At 34.1% G+C, this 17,338-nt stretch overlaps 2 protein-coding genes across 6 annotated transcripts in view; one reads left to right on the forward strand and one right to left on the reverse strand.

Moving 5' to 3' along the window:
* The window catches only part of RB1 (RB transcriptional corepressor 1), a 117,797-nt gene that overhangs the window by 78,179 nt on the left and 22,280 nt on the right, over positions 1-17,338 (forward strand). The gene's annotated exons all lie outside the window — the stretch shown is intronic.
* LPAR6 (lysophosphatidic acid receptor 6) lies at positions 4,560-6,823 on the reverse strand. The gene has a single exon (XM_055542115.1). The coding sequence runs from the start codon at positions 6,001-6,003 to the stop codon at positions 4,978-4,980; it is 1,026 nt and encodes a 341-aa protein (XP_055398090.1). The 5' UTR covers positions 6,004-6,823; the 3' UTR covers positions 4,560-4,977.

The raw sequence follows: 17,338 nt of genomic DNA on the forward strand, positions 1-17,338 counted from the left end.
CCCCGTCTCCTCAGAGCTTGCCATGGCTGTATCATGGCTTATGAGGGATCTCAGCCCTCCATCTCCAGACACTGTGGATTTGGTTTAATCCTTTCAACATACCAGGTTCTCTCCAAGGAGGCCTTTGCATCTGCTACTCCCTTTACCACCATTAAAGGAGTAGACAAGTCAAAAAAAAAACTCTTACCTGACTCTACCTTAACTTGTTATGTGACCTTATGAAGTTACTTGGCCTTTTACTTCTTCCATTTCTTCTACCTAAGATAAATAAGTTGTATAAATGACCCCTGGACTCTTTCAGTTTTAAATTATGAATTTCCCACCAGTCATTTTGATAGGAACATAATGAAACTCAACACATTCACCCTATGACTAATAACTGTAACGTGGCCATAAAAGCACATATTTGTTTCTCATTCTATTTTATTTCCATAGGTTATTCCTATTTTTATTTAGGTAAAATTGGTATATAACATTATATAAATTTCATGTGTGCCCCACTGCAGTCTGACAGCTGTATACACTATGAAAAAAGAGATCATCACCAAAAACCATTGATCACCATACAATAGATGCCCTTCACCAATTCACCTACCCCTCAGCTCTTATGTTCTAGTAATCACTATCTGTTCTCGGTATCTACAAGTTTTTGTTTTTTAAATTCATTTGCTTTGTTTTTTTAGATTCTACACAAGTGAAATCATTTGCTATTTTTCATCTGACTTATTTCATTTAGCATAATGCCTCCTGGATCTATCCATGTTGTTGAAAATGGCAAGGTTTTGTTTTTTTTTTTATGACTGAGTACCATTTATTCAAACAAATATATAACAGACTCTTTATTCATTCATCTGATGATGGGCTGTTAGGTGGTTTCCATATCTTAGCTATTAAAAATAATGGTACAATGACCATAGGAATGTATATATCTTTTCTAGTTAATGTTTTCATATTCTTCAGATAAATACTCAGAAGCGGAACAGCTAGATCATGCGGTAGTTCCATTCATAATTTTTTGAGGCATCTCATGCTGTTTTCCACAGTTGTACTAATTTACATTCCCAGCAGCACTGTGGGAGGGTTCTCTTTTCTTCTCATACTCACCAACACTGTTAGTCCTTCTCTTCTTGAGAATAGTCCTTCTAACAGGTATGCAGTAATATCTCATTGTTGTTTTAATTAGAGATGTTGAATATATTTTCACATTCCTACTGGCCATAAATATGTCAATTATTTTCATAAAGTATTGCTTGAATCTATATAAAGCAAATTTTGAGTTTGAAAACCATTAATTAAATTTGTGAATTATCTCTGCTTCTGGGGTCCTGCATCTTGAATTCTGTTTTGGCCACTGCTTTTAGCACTGGTAATTTTGCTCTCCTTTAAGGAGTTACTGAAATAAATCTTTTTAAGAGATGGAAGAAGGAGAAAGACTTGTTAGAAAAGTTTGCCTGGAGTTAATTTCATATTCTTTTATTATACTGGTTTATTGCCCTGTTTAAGTGACATTCTTTATACTTTTATAAAATTGACTGTCAAAAAAATTGGTAGCAGACATCATGAAAAAAATGAAAGAGATAAAAGAAATTTAAGAACTAGTGATTTTAGGATAGTGTAATGTTGACCTCTGGAAAATGTTGCTATTTAAGAAATATTGTTGATCATTAAATACTCTGGTTGATTTAAATATGTTGTGTCTTTACATTTATCCATTCATTCTTTTAAATTTGGAGCTTATTTTTTAGAAGTCATAAGTGGATTATTTGGTTTTCAGGACAGCTCAAAATAACTTTTTAAAAATAATTTCCCTTAGGATTTCCTTAAGATTCATCTACTAGTAGGCACTGTTTTTAAAATGTTATATATAAAAGGGTCATATCTTCCCTCATTTGTGATATCTGGGGTTGGATGTGGCATGCAGGTATTAAAAAGTTCTTGAGTGTTGAAAGTGAAAGTGAAAGTGAAGTCGCTCAGTCGTGTCCGACTCTTTGTGACCCCATGGACTGTAGCCTACCAGGCTCCTTCCTCCATGGGGTTCTCCAGGCAAGAGTACTGAAGTGGGGTGCCATTTCCTTCTCCAGGGGATCTTCCCTACCCAGGGATCAAACCCAGGTTTCATGAATTTCAGGCAGACGCTTTAACCTCTGAGCCACCAGGGAAGTCTTGAGTGTTGGGAGATAGTAAATAAAGATCAGTCCGCAGGGCAGGAGTTAATACAGTGATGAAAGACTGGGTACCTTGTTCATCAGAGGTCTAAAATTGCAGTTGCCTCAGATTCTTGCTAGCTGCATACCAGTTATAAGTTAAATGTTTCTCAGTTGGGTTTATGAAATTTGCTGATGTTCCATTTTCTATTCCTCAAGTGAGTCACTAATTCTTTAAATACCAATCCCGTAATTAAGGTTTATACGTCAGATTGACTCTCAGTATTTTGAATGCAGGATATGAAGATAAAACTCCTTGATAAAATAGTGCCTTAAATTCCTTTTTCTGTGGATTCTGTGTATTTTCTGTGGATATAATACATATATTTTCATACATTCTTTTGTTAAACAAGCTACTTGGTTGATTTGCTTAGAAAAGATCACTTCTAAGTTCGAAATCAATCCTTAGGATGCTGGAAAGTGGTTTTACACACTTCAAAACTTTTCATCTTACTTCTTTTACTTTAATCCGGAAAGGAAGATTAGATAAATCATCTACTCTTTTATAAAGATGTAAAAAACAGTGGGCAGTTTGGGGGGAGAGAGGGGCTAGTATTGTCATTCTAAGGAAACAAAAAGTAAATTCTGAGTTTTCTTAATACAGATTTTCTGGGTAAAAGGGAAAGAGATAACCCTCTGAATGTATAATTTACTTAAAAATGCAAAACCAACAGGGAAAAATAACTTTTGTACCCTCTTGGTCCCTGTAGTTAAGATTTACCTAGGATTTGAAGCTGTAGTTGAGGAAAACTAATATTTGTCTGTTATTATTCAAGAAGAATCTTATAAATTTTTTGATTCATCTTCCTGTTGACAAGCAGGCAACAAAAATTTCTCCAGTAGTAACAACTATCTGATGACTATTTTTGCTTATATTTTAAAATAATATGAATGCTTTTGAGGTCTTGCTCACAGATACTTAATCCAAGAAAACTGAGAAATCTCAGTTACAAACTCTGCACCTTTCTTCTGTATTATTAAATTGTTAGTTGCTTTCCAACTCAAAAATATATGTTTAGAGTGCTAAATATATTTGTTTTTTTCTGAAGAATGGTATCAAATAAAGGCACTTCAGGGTCAATTGAAGAAAACATCTTTATAACATATATACTTCTCTTGGCATATAAAGAGCTATGTTTAATTTCCTCACTAGTTTTCTTTTTTAAGGGTTTATTTTGTTGTAGGTTCATTTAAAGGAGACTATACTCACTAACAAGAAAATCCTCCACTGTTATTTTTTTTGAAATGGGTATATTTAGCTTCTATGATTTATTTGAAACATTGCAACTCAAACCCAGAGAACAGCAAAATTCAAACTTAAACCTTAAATCAAAGAGTGTTTTGTTTATCCAAATTTGTATTCAGGACTTGAAAGATTGAAAATGTGAAAATCAGATAGATTGAATGCTAATAAATAATTTTTTTAGTTAACTTTGGAAAACTGCTTGAATTTGGGGAAAGAAAAGATATGTTGGAAAATGAAAGCATTTCAGTGTAGATAGTGCTCCATATCTAAATTTTAGCTCAACGCGATACCTTATTTATGTTTAGTAAAATGAAGATGTAATTGTACTTAGTTATTTGACCCTCTAGTTTTGCTGCTTTTTATGGAAGGACCTATGTCCTTACTTCACAAGTTATTTTGACATACAATAACATCTTGTCTACTTGAAATAATATTCTTCAGCTATTCAATATTTGACTTAACAACCTTGCAATTTAAAGAAAGATGGATCAAGGCCTCCAAAGTTCAGAAAGATAATGATTGTAAACCTAGAATTCTATATGGAGAAAAGTTCTAATTGACTGTAAAGGGAAAATACAAATTTCTAGACATTTAAAAATTTGTTTGGCTTAAATGATCAAAACATATGTACTGAGCACTCTCTTAAGTGTCAAGTATTATATGTTATTTCTCTGATCTAAAATACTTAAAAAACAAGTTACTTATTGTGACATAAATATGCCTTTAAAATATACCTGTAGTAGTATTTTTTAAAATTTACTTAGCAAAATAACATGTTGTTGGTTTCCACATCACTTTTTGTGGCATATATCGTTTTTTAAATTGAGTGCTGTTAAATGAAGAAAATGAACCAAAAGAGTAATTTTAAAGTGCACTGTTCTATATATACAGTATCTGCTTCTTACAAGTTGCACAGCAAGGCCAAACCCTGAATGCTATCTGTAGGCTGGGCGTCCTCCAGCGGCGTCGGTGTGTCATTCCACAGAGGACGTTTTACTGCTTTTCTGAAAAATACTCTAAAGACACTTACAGATTCTTTAAATGACTTTCTCATTTATGTTATTATAGTTTAAGAAACATGATTAGTAGTTTCAGTTAAGACTGAAATCAAAATTAGATGTATATTGAATAAAGGTATTAAACACTTAAATGAACATTTTAATATTTGTTAATTATTTAGTATAAAATCACTGTGATATTCAAAGACCATACAGATGGTTATCACATGACTTAAATCATGATTACTTTTATGTTTTGAACAACTTTTCTAGAGATTTGTTTTTCTAATGAAGAGAAAGGTACAAATCAAAGTGGCTCAGAAAAATAAAACTGAGTGTATACAAGAACAGAATACATTTTAATGCTTAACACATCAAATACTTTTTTAATACTAAAAACTTTAAAATGTCCACATGTTTATTTTCTTTCTGAGGTGGAAAAATTGTTGTCCAGGAAAACACTTTTCACAGTTGAAGGACCTTGGAGGTTCTGTCCCAGTAAAGTCCTGGTGTTCTTATTTCAGACAGCTTATATTGTAGATTCATTATCAGGTATCTTATTTTTCAACGTCTGTAGGTTATGTTGAATAAAGTTCTCTGTGCCTTGAACTTCAGAGAATCTGGAGTCACTTCTCCTGGTAGACCAGTTTTTCATTTTTATTGAATTCTGAATCGTGTCCGACGTGAAGTAGTAAATGATAGGGTCAAAGCAACAGTTTAAAACGGCAATGCAGAGAGTGATTGGGTACATGGTCCTTACTGCTATTGCTGCTGAGCAATTGACAAATGTCTGTGTTCTCATAAGAGAATATAAAATAAGGTTGATATTGTAAGGCACGAAACAGAAACAGAATATAACCAAATGTACAAATATCATTCTTAAAACCTTAGTTTTATTTATTTTACTTCTACTTAATGTTACAGGTTTATTTAAAGTTCTCAGCACCATACTAGAACAAGTTACGTTTAAAATGAGAGGAATAAAAAACCCCACTATTTCTATGAAAATTACAATCCTTGAGAGAAAGGTTTTCCATGTAGCTGCTGGAAAATTTTCAAAGCAGGTTGCTGAAGTATTGCTGCCTGGAGATGGAACAAAAACTGCTGGTGCACTTCCTCCCATCACAGTTAACCACACAGCAATACAAACGATTTTTGCATTTCGTTTGGTTCTCAGCGTCTTCGACTTAAATGGGTAGACGATGGCCAGAAACCGATCAGCACTAATACAGGTTAAGAACAGAATGCTTCCATACATGTTGGTATAAAAGGACATCACTGAAATCTTACAAAGTAAATCCCCAAAGGGCCAGTTCCTTGTTGCAAAGTAAAATATCCTGAAGGGTAAAGTAAAAACGAAAAGCAAGTCTGACATTGCCAGGTTAATCATGTATGTTGTTGTTTCATTCCGCACTTTGAGAGTACAGATGAAAATATATATGGCGACACAGTTGGATATTAACCCAAGCACAAACACCATACTGAACATGCACCCATACAAGGTGTACTTAAAGGAGTCATTATATATGCAGTCAGAGCTGTTATTGCTTACCATTATAAAGGCACGTCCAGTTTACAGTGTTGAAGTCCTTTGGTCAGCAACAGTCTCCTTTGATATTCAGATCGTGACTACTTTGTAACCTCCAATGTATTTGCAAATCCTTTGGATCTTTGCAAGGTTTTACAAATATTTCTTTTTCTTCCAAAAGAAACATGAAGTTTGTTGCTATAAAGTTTCCACTTGATTCTTCAACAAGAAAAAATGTTCATTTTCGAGTTTCCAGAAGATCTGTGATCCCAGGGCTTCGTATTAAAAACACAATGAAGCCAATCCATTGGATTATAAAGTTTAAATAAAAACTGTGTTCTGACACAGAGTAAAACTCCTCATCCTGTAAACTTCTGTTTCCGTGGTCAAGATGAATATTCCAAAATGAAAGTTTCTTTATGCTGCAGAATGTTTAAGCTGAAGTTAACAATCACATTTTGCTTTTCAGTGCAAAGTTTCTGAGACTTAAACATTCCCAGTTCAATCTCACTTTAAATGAAGTTTTCCTTTTCGGTATTCCTGCAGTGGATCCCAGATAGGGGTAAGCAGAGGAGTCTTTCAAAGGTTCCGAAATAAATTCCTAAGCGTGTTCGCTCCTGCTGAGTTGGAGGCCTTTTCCTCAGTTGCCAGCTGTGTTGTAAGACGGGCTTTCTCTGAAGAGAAAAAGAAAGGCTTGCTCGATTTGTAATATGACATCACAGGAAGAAGAGGCTGGGCTTGAACAAAGAAAGGTTTCTGCCCAGTTTGTTTGCAGTTCCTTTAATCTGATACCATATCTGCTGGGGATATACCTAGGAGGCTTGCAAAGGGCCTCTGACTGTTTAATTAAGCAGTCTGCCCTTTAACTCCTTTTTTGCAGAATTGCCTTCTGGAATGTTGGCTACCTCTCAAGGAGGTTTTTTTTAAAAAAATTCTTTCTTTCTTTTTGGTAGTAATCGAGAGAGAGGGAAAAAATCTGTATGTGATTGCTTCTGTGTTTGGGATTAGATTTTTGGGGGGCTGGAGGGAACTAAAATGTGTAGGTATATTTATAGATTGAAATTGTTGGTGGTAACTTAATATAACGTTAAAAAATCTGTTGGCTGTAAAAGAGAGAAATTTCATCTTTAGTCGTAAAAAGGATTTGAGTTGAGAGACCCAAATTTTGTCACCCTTGGCTTCTGTTTTCCATAATTGCTCCTCAAGATTTAATTTAATTGCCATGGTTGTGAATGGCTCCAATCCTGAATCTCTTTACTTTTTCATAAACAATTTTCTCACATTCTTTCCTCTTTTCTAGAAACTTAAATTAATATTTTATAGCACTTCCTTTTTTTTAATAATCACTTTTACTGAAGAATAAATTTTAAAATGTTTCTGTTTGGTGTAGTAGTATTAATCTTATAGAACAAAATTGCATCTTTGTAAACAAAGATATTTTTTCCCTATATTGCTTGAAATAAATTTTGGAAAATAAAAGTTACACTACTTGGCTAAATTTTAGGTTCAGAATTTTATTTTAAGCACCTTCCCCCGCCCCCCCCAGCCCTCCCTCTACCCCATTTCTTATGACATTAACTATATATTGGACTATAGGTCAGATTTTGTTTTCATTTAAAAGCTCCTGTGAGTGTTTTCTCGCTGTATATTTAAAGTGTACTCATTTTTAAAGCCCAAAGAAATCAGAAAAAAGTATATGTGGGAAAGGGGTAGTTGAATATAGATGTTACTTCCTCAAAGAGTGATGATATCACGAAATCTATGGACACATTTTCTTATTTTTTCTTATTTTATATTACCATTTTTACTAGATGTAGAAGGGCTGAAATTCTTCCTTTAGGGTATCAGTGAAGGAAATTTAAGAGCAATTTATTTTTCTTTCATGAATTACATAGCTAATTTAAAACTGATGTTTTGCAGTATGTTTTATGCTGATTTTTAACCTTTTTAATTTGGACTGCACTCTCACCAAGATCAGCAACTTTTGTTGTTTGTTGATGAATATCCCCTGAATTATAGTCTGTTTTTGTTGTTTTGACTAGGAAATTTATAATCGTGACACACAAAAAAATAGGAATATTACTTGCACTCAATAAACTTAGAACTTTAGAAGGCTGAATTTCTTTGTATCACGTTGGTATGGAAGAGAGGCAGTATGTGTTCATAAAAGAAGACAGGTAGAAACTTAGAGTGAACAGTAATAAGGAGAGTAGTTAATAAGTTTGTATTCTCATTGGGGAAAAATTTCTGTTACAGTTTCTCAGTAATCTACTTTCAAATTGACAATCTCTTTAGGTATATCGTTAAATAATGAAATATAATCAGTTATATGCCCTGATCTTGTTTGCTTTTCCTTTCATTTTGAATATAGCATTGTCCGATAAAATGAACTAATGAGACATTGGAATATTCTTCCACATACTGATGTTATTCACTTGACTTAATATTCAGTTAACTGTTCATTTATAGTTTTTTCATGTTTCATTTGCTTAGAAATGGATAGATCACTATTCATTGAATTAAACTTTCTGTTATTATCAGTATATTAGTATATGTTTGTATTTCCAAGTTTTACACAGTGCTTGGCCCTTAGTAGATACTCACATATTTACTGAGGCATGAATTATACTGATAAACTGGTATTTATTGAGAATTGTTTCTACTGAGGAAGAGCAACAGCAGAATGACTGAATGGGAAGATCATTGAATGCTAGATGTTTCAAAATATTTAATTTGACTTCTAATTAAGGAATCAAAGTGAAATTAGATAACTTTAAAATTCCTTAGATTAAGATATGAAAATTGTGAAATAACTACTTACAAAGGCAGTTAAATAAGTCTAAGTACTCGAGTATATTTAATAGGTGCTTTTGTTTTGACAGACTTAGGAGACCAAACAGTTTATTATGAGATCTGTATGCTTCTGAAGGGAGGCCTGGTGTGCTGCCGTCCGTGGGTTAGCAAAGAGCTGGACACAGCTGGGCAACTGAACAGTAACAGACTTCTCAAAGTTAAATCTGGGAATCTCTTGGTTTCTTCTATGGGTTTTTTAAGAGCTGATTTGAAGTTTCATGAATCTCATTACCTTTCACTTTTCTCATCACTTTTCAAATTTTTATTTTATGAAGAAGTCAGGTCAGTAACTAGCTAGCCTTCAAAGTATATATTTTATTTATCACTCTAGTAATGATATAGTTGTGTTTTAGTTGTGTAACTATTTTTTTTTTGTTATCAGTTTGAGAGAGAATTCTGTTAACTTGTAAGGATTTGAGTAACTTTTGAGTTCTTGACTAAATTTCTGCCATAACTGTGGTTGTGAGAAGACAAGAAATCTGACTTTTTAATGTTGTTGTTTAGTTGCTAAGTCATATCCGACTCTTTTGTGACCCCGTGGACTGTAGCCCACCAGGCTCCTCTGTCTATGGGATTTCCCAGGCTAGAATTCTGGAGTGGGTTGCCCCTTCCTTCTCCAAGGGGTCTTCTACTTTTTCATGCCTGATTCAAAATAGGCTTTCTTGAACACCGCTATAAACAAATAATGTGTAAAGTGGGCTCCTCAGCTATTCTTCCTTTCTGTTTTTTCATATTGGTTATTTCTAGCCTTAATAGTAATATCAGTTTTATCTTGTACCTTCTTTATTCTCACTGCTGTCTTCTTAAACTGACCCTGCTGCTCTTATCTATATGGTTGTTGTAGTGTCTTACTTGTCTTATTTCCAGTCCTACCAGTTTACCCTGCCAGAAAGTTATAGATCAAGTCATGAATGAATCAACTAATTATTTATTCATTTATACCTTTCATTTCATCCAAAAAGGACTTAAAGCAGGCTATAATTTTAAAACTGTCAAAACTGATGGAACCATATATTTAAGATTTTTATTTTATGTAAATTATACCTACATTTTAAAAGTTTAAAAAGGGAGTTGGTGTGGCACAGTTAAAAGTTTTTAAATGTGAGAAAGGTGAGAGAAATTATTCTGAATATTAGTCATATCCATTCTAAAAATTATTCCTTTTGAATGCAATAAATGTTTGCAAAAAGCAAAAAATAAAAATCTTAAAACATAAATTTTTGAACACATTAGTAAAAGAATAAAAAATAATACACCATGGGAAAGAGAAAAATGGGAAGGGCAGAAAAATCTAGGCGAGGGGGAGCTGCTGCATTTTGCACAAGGGAGAAAAGGAAAATAAAGTAGATTGCGTAGTTTCCATTTAGTGAAAGAAAACATTCCAGGGTGTCAAAGAAAGAAATTTGCTTTATCTCAGAAATACATTGTGAATCTTTACACATGAACCACTTCAAATCATGATCTAATGGTAGAAGGTATCCCATTCTTGTTGGCTTTCAATTTGGGAAAACCACCCAATGTCAAATTTTGGTTCTGGGAAAATGTATTATTTGTTGGAAGATTAAGATAGTCCAAATATATGCAAAAAATTGAATGAGAAAGTATGTGAAATAAATATATTCAAGTTTAAAAGAGTGTGAAACAGTGAAGTTTTTAAATGTAAGAAAAACATTCTAAATTTATTTTATTCATTTTGAATACAAGAAATGTTTGCCTTGATGAGAAGTTATTCTTCAGGGTCCTTTTCCATCTAAAATTTACACCTATGAAAAAAGCCAAAGTTTTCTCATTTTAGATTTTTCCATGATAAAGTTTCTATTTGGATTTAGAAGCAAAACTTCCTCACTTTGAAAAAAGAACATTTATAATGTATGTTGATAGAATATATTTGTTTTATATAAAAAATATTTTAGCCTAACAGGAACATTTGTTAAATTTGTGATAATTGATATCATTTGAAAATGATTTACCTTTCTGTTATTACTGCAGACACATAACACTTTATGTTACTCTTTACTGGAGCAAGAGTCATCTACGCAAGTTCAAACGGTGCAACCAGCTTGTAGGGATGGGTGGGATTAGAAGAAAGATTTAAAAGCTAATGGATGGTGATTTATAAGAAAGTAAAAGTGTACAAGAATGATGGTTGTAGCAGGTTCAAGCAAAGAGATGAAGTAAAGAGAAACAAGAATGTGGTGTAAGACTTTACTTGGGTGAGCATGTTTATCACTGTTAACACTTGAGTTGTTCCCTTCCTCTTTTTTTCCTATCTTCCTGCTCCCCATTCCTTCATCTGCCCCTCTTAAAACTTTATCCCATTTTTCTGTGAGACCTTTCGATCTCATCAATTCCTCTTCTCTACTTCCAGGATACTTAAAGTGTCTCACTTTTAAACTATATTCATATAACTGAATTAGGTTTAAAAAAAACAAGGAAATACTTGTAATATAGAGTATAACAATAGCTTTTGTACAGTATGGAGATGAGAGTCAATCAAGTCAGTTAAAGGGCATCTAGAGCAGATGATGTCTAGAGAAGGCTAGCCTTTAAAGTTGAATAAGTTTCAAATTTCAAGACTTAATGACTAGAGCCATGCCTGATGATAATGTCTTAGTGTAGTCCATGGGGTTGCAAGAGAGTTGGATGTGACTTAGTGACTAAAACAACAAAAACAGCAATAGTCTCACTAGTATAGTCATGTCTTTCTCAACCAAAAACACAGAAGATAATTTGAGTGATTGTCTCCTCAGTTCTCTGAAGAATGCCTCATAACTAGTTTCATTCTAAATTCCTAGAAGGGCAATGAATATATAGATTTCATTTCTTTCCTTCCTTTTTTTAACGAATGATGTATTTTTAAGATCTAATACTGTGATCACGATTGCAAATACATTTAAAAGCAGAAATACATTTGACTTTAAGCATTTATGTTGATGTTTTGCTTTTAACCTAGCCTAACCAAGCCAAAATTCAAAGGAAAAGATTTTCTCTTTAACATATATTAAATGCAAAGGCATATGGAAGAATTAATCACTAAGATTCTAAGCCACTACTAATCCATTCCCAGAACAAAATTTTCATGGTCACTTCTTTTTATTGGTTTGCCAGTGTGTTCATTTTAATCAGCTGATTTCACATTCTTGGGAATTTTGAGGACTTCCTGTCAATACCAGCTGTTACCAGTGCTGCCTCAGAAAGGTTACAAACAAAAGACCGGAAGGACTGACTACAAAAGGGCCCCCTTTAAAGCCAAACCTTTTGTTTTGTTGTTGTTTTCAGTTAAATAAGAACGAACTGTTTCAGGCTGATCAAAACAAGATTGCTGGATTATTGTCCTGGATATATGGATAGGGAGCTAGGATAAGCACATTTAAATTATTTTTCCTGGTTATGCTATCTTTATCTCTGGTATGCTGTATTTATTTGTTTATTCAGGAACAGATATTTACTGAGTGCAAACTGTGTGCCAAGAGCTCTTCTAGGTGTTGGGAGTATAGCAGCAAATGAAAGAGAATTCCTGGGCTTATATTTTACTGTGGGAATACAGGCAATCAATAAGCAAACAGTTGTATGGTTGGACATATGGTAGTAAGTTCTCTGGAAAAAAACCCCTACATTTATTAGGAAAAAGGAGGTTCTAGTAGAGAGTTATAGGAAGGGTAGGACATACAGTGATAAGTTGTCTGAAAAAAAAAACTACCTTTATTAGGAAAAAGGAGGTTCTATGTAGAGAGTTTTAGGAAGGGCTCATTGATGAGGGGGCATTTGAAGGAACACTTGAAAGAAGTGAAGAATAAATCACATAGCTGTCTTAAAGAATTACCCTTTAACTATTAAACAATCTCTTTTTTAAATTTATTTTTAACTGGAAGATAACTGCTTTACAATGCTGTGTTGGAGGGAGAATTAAGAGAAACAATCTTATAAAAAGCTCTCCTCAGTCTCTATTTCCCAGCTTTATCTTCCATGACTTTACTCACCAAGTTCCTGTCCCCAAGGTTTTCATGGCAATTGGAAATCTCTAGATAGTGTTTAAATTTGACGAAATTCTGTGCGTCTGCTTCTGATTTTTGTTTGGCATGGCACATCATAAACTGGGAGCTTTGTATTGTTTTGGTTGTGGCTACTTGAAAGTGTTCTTCAAGCTAAATGCTTCTAGGAGACTTAACTATCAGAAGAGCCCCAGGTCAGTAGTTCAGTTTCAAGTCAGATCTACCCTGACTTCTGTGTCCCTGTGCAGTTGTTATTTTATCTTTTTCTCTTCGTGCTTTGGCTAGTACCCTGTTACCTCAAGGGACTGAATTTTCTTCTGCTGAGTTCAGTTTTCCAATAAAGCAGCGACATTTGACAACCTGTATTAATTTGTTGATACAAATGCCAACTAAAAAATGTCTCTTGCTAGCAGTTTCTGCAAGAATTAAGTCCTTGGTCAGTGCAGTCGCTGAACGTTAGCACCCCCTGAAAGGACTTCAGGGCAGAATGTGTTCTGGGAAAACTGGCAGAAGAGGCCTTCTGATAGGCATTTTCAGGAGAAATTTTTTTATGAACCTGGATTCTTGCATCTTTCCGTGCTTAGAAAAGCACTGACACTACTAACCTTCTACCCAGATGGATGCTTGGTTGCAAGATTCACCTTCACCAAATGCACGTACATACCGACCTCCCCCGTTACCTCTTCCAGCCTACAGTCCTCAGTAAGATACTAAATAAGCTTGACTCTAACGTTGTGCTTTTGTTTGTTTGTGTGTTTTGAAGTAGGCACAACTAGGTTAGCTTTCTTGACTTCTGTTAATTATCCTACGTATGGTTGAATGAGCATCTGGGATCTTAAAGGTAGTTCTATCCCACTTGTCTTTTTTTCCTTGATAACATAGTACCCTAAGTTTGAATCTACCTTCAGATTCTGGTTACCATGTCTGTCCTTCACAGTCAAGTCTTGGCCTTACTGTCATTTTCTGACATATGACCATTATCCATCCCTACTTGTACCTGGAATCATGACTTCAGTTTTCTCTAAACTCTGCTACTTTCTAAACACATGTGATATCATTCTGTGAGGTTTAAGGTTTTTTTCGGAATACATTTTTTATTTATAATGTAGGAAAGATATTATTAAGGTTCTTAGCAATAATAAAAAGCTTAAAAGTGAACAGATGATATAACTCTACTATTCTAATCAGCTGTTTATAATTTTCCAGGTTAAAAAATGTTTTTTAATTGAGATACAGTTTCCCTATCACAGTGTATTAGTTTCAGGTGTATAACGTAATGATCCAATATTTGTATATATTGTGAAGTGGTCACCACAGTGAGTCACATCACCAAATGTAGTTAGAATTTTTTTCTTGTGATAAGAACTTTCAAGATTTACTCTTTTAGCAACTTTCAAATATTCACTGCAGTGTTATTAACTATACTCACTCTGCTGTATCTTCTATCATGACTATTTTATAACTAGAAGTTTTTACTTTTTGACCCCCTTCCCCTTTTTTGCCCACCCTCTGCCTCTGGCAACCCTCAATCTGTTCTCTGTGTCTGTGAGCTCTTGTTTTTAGTGCACATATAAGTGAGATTGTACTGTAGAGTCGACCCTTGTCTGCAAGGGATTGGCTCCAGCACTCCTGCAGATACCAAAATCTGTGGATGCTCAAGTCCCTTATATAAAATGGCATAGCCCAATCAACCGTCTATATCCACAGGTTCCACATCCCCTGATATGGAAGATGTATTTGTCTTTGTCTGACTTATTTCACTTACCATAAAGCCCTCAACTAAGAGTTACCTGGCAGCCTGTCTGGGGACGATGTGCTGATTCACATAATCACCCTCACAGACAAGAAACTGAACAGTTCCATCACACAAGGAACTATATTCATATTTCTCTAGCCTGACTATACCTGCCCTAACCCCTGGCCATTATTAATCTGTCCTTTATGTCTAAAATTTTTCTTATTTCAAAATGTTATATAAATGAAATCAAATAGGATTATCTTCTCAGCCAGATTCTCTGGAGATTCATTTAAGATATTGTATATATCAATAGTTCATACTTTTTTATTGCTAATATTTCATAGTATGAATGTACTGCAGTTTCTTTAACTGTACACATATTAGAGAATATCTGGGCTGATTCTACTTTTTGACTATTACAAGTAAGGCTGCCATAAACTTTTGTGTACAGGTTTTATATAAACATATGAGTTTTCACTGTTTTGGATAAATACTCAAAGAGTGCAATTGCAAAGTCATGTAATTATTGTGTTGTATGGACTCCCAAATATTTTCCAGAACAGTTGTACCATTTTGAATTACCATCAACAATACATGGGTGATCCAGTTTCTTGGCATCCTTGCCATTTTTTGGTATTGTCTCAGTTTTCTTTTAGCCATTCTGATCATGTAAGGATAGCTCATTGACGTTATAATTTACATTGCCCATCAGGATGATGGCTAATAGTGTTGAATATCTTTTTCTGTTTACTTGTGATCTGTGTTTTCCCTCTGGTGAAGTATCTCTTCAGGTCTTTGCCCATTTTCTAATTGAATTGTGGGTTGGTTTGTTTGTTTTTTACCATTGAGAGTTCTAGAATATATAAATATTCTAGATTCTAGTCTTTTGTGGGATATGTGGCTTATAAATAATTTCTCAAAGTTTCTGTAGACTCTTCCCTTCACGTGGTCTTTCTCAAGGCAAAAATTTTAAATTTTGATGAAAGTGCTGTTTATCAGTTTTTTATTTTGTGGATCATGATTTTGTTGTCAAGTCCTAAGAACCTAGATCCCCAAGGTTTTCCCTTATGTTTTAAAAGTTTTATAGCTTCATATTTAATATTTAGGTGATCCATTTCCAGTTTGTTTTTACAAATTTGAGATTTAGGTCAAAGTTCATTCTTTTTCCATTGATTTGCTTTTGCACATTTGTCAAAAGGCAATAAAGAACAAATGGGACAAATAGATGTAGAATTTAAACTAACCATGTCAATGACTACATTAAGTGTAAATAGTCCAAACTCCAATTAAAAGGCAGAGATTCTCAGAATGGATAAAAAACAAGACCTAGCCCTTTGCTATCTACAAGAAACCAGTTTTAAATATGAAGGTGTAAATATGTTAAAATTGACATGAATCAAAAGGATAAGTGCAGAGATGGCACTGAGGGTAATTCTAAGACTTGTTCTGTGGGTAATTAGGTGATTGATAACAGATAACCAAAGAGGATATGGAAGAAGTCTTAGCTGATTGGTGGTGAAAGTAATACGTTCATGTTAATATTTGAACATGTTGGCATTTGAGATACTTGCCACATATATATGCGGACATCTGAGGTGTTTAGTTGGAAGCACTAGATCTGGAATTTGAAAGAGTAGTTTTAGTCAGAAATGTATTAATAGATTTAGGAGTAAGCAGAGATAGAACTAAAGTCATGATCATGGCTCAGCCAGCATATATATTAGCAGAAGAATCCTGAAAAATATCAGTGTTAAAGAAGTAGTGAAGTTAAATGGGAAAGAACTGTCAGGTCAAGGCCTGCCCTCAATTTTGTGTTTTGTATTCTAATTTCCTTTTGCAAGGTAAAATGGTCTTATAATGATTTGGCTTAGGATAGTACAAAAACATTTCCTGTAATGTAGGGCCAATAATATTTCTTAAAATGCCCAGAAAACAATAGCAATTCCTGTCTTCCACTTCCCCTATTGTTAACTTTTCTACTAGCACTGGAGACCTTGTACTTACTTGGATAATCAGAATCTCTTTTAGGAATACCTTGACCTGATAGCCTTGAAGTCCTTTACTCTCTGGAGACGTTCACTCTTGCTTTAGATGTATGTTAATATGAAAGATCAGGTAGAATAGACTTACAGCTTCTACTTTTTCTATCCATATTACTTATTAAGTGGGATTTATACTAATCTTGCTGACAGGGAGAATCTGGTTTCCTTCACATGATTAAGTGGCAAAATGGAGTGAAATGTCCAGAGAGTGATTATGCTAAGAGTTAATTTAAGTAGGTTAGCAGTGACATAAAACAGCTTACCTGAAACCCAAGAGTAAACTTCTGAATCCTGAATGCAAGCAGTGCTATAGATACAAATACATAAATTTTCAAAAGTTAAATATCCCATTAAATATTTTCTTTAGATTAAAAAAGTCAGATTCTGTATTAGATATCCATTGCTGTGTAAGAAATTATCCCACAGCTTAACAGTTTAATGAAAGAACTAATGATTTACTTCGCATATAATTTCTGAAAGTCAGGAATCTGGGAGTGGTTTATCTATGTAGTTTTGGCTCCAGTTCTTTCAGGAGAGTTGTTCAAGGTATCAACCAAGGCTGCCATCAGGTTTGGTCTTTCCTGGAGTTGGAAAATCCATCCCCAAGTTCACTCACATGGTTATTAGTAGCCCTCATTCCTTTACTTGTTGCTGGCCAGAGGCTTCATTTGTTTGCCACGTAGACTTCCCTATACGGTTGCTTGGTCCATGGCAGCTGCTTTCCCCTAGAGCACAAG

Source organism: Bubalus kerabau, chromosome 12 (genome assembly GCF_029407905.1).
Source record: "Bubalus kerabau isolate K-KA32 ecotype Philippines breed swamp buffalo chromosome 12, PCC_UOA_SB_1v2, whole genome shotgun sequence".
In the NCBI taxonomy this organism is placed as follows: domain Eukaryota; kingdom Metazoa; phylum Chordata; class Mammalia; order Artiodactyla; family Bovidae; genus Bubalus; species Bubalus kerabau.

What these genes read in the sequence shown, in the direction of transcription:
- LPAR6 (XM_055542115.1), bottom strand. Translation starts at nt 6,003, where the DNA reads ATGGTAAGCAATAACAGCTCTGACTGCATATATAATGACTCCTTTAAG.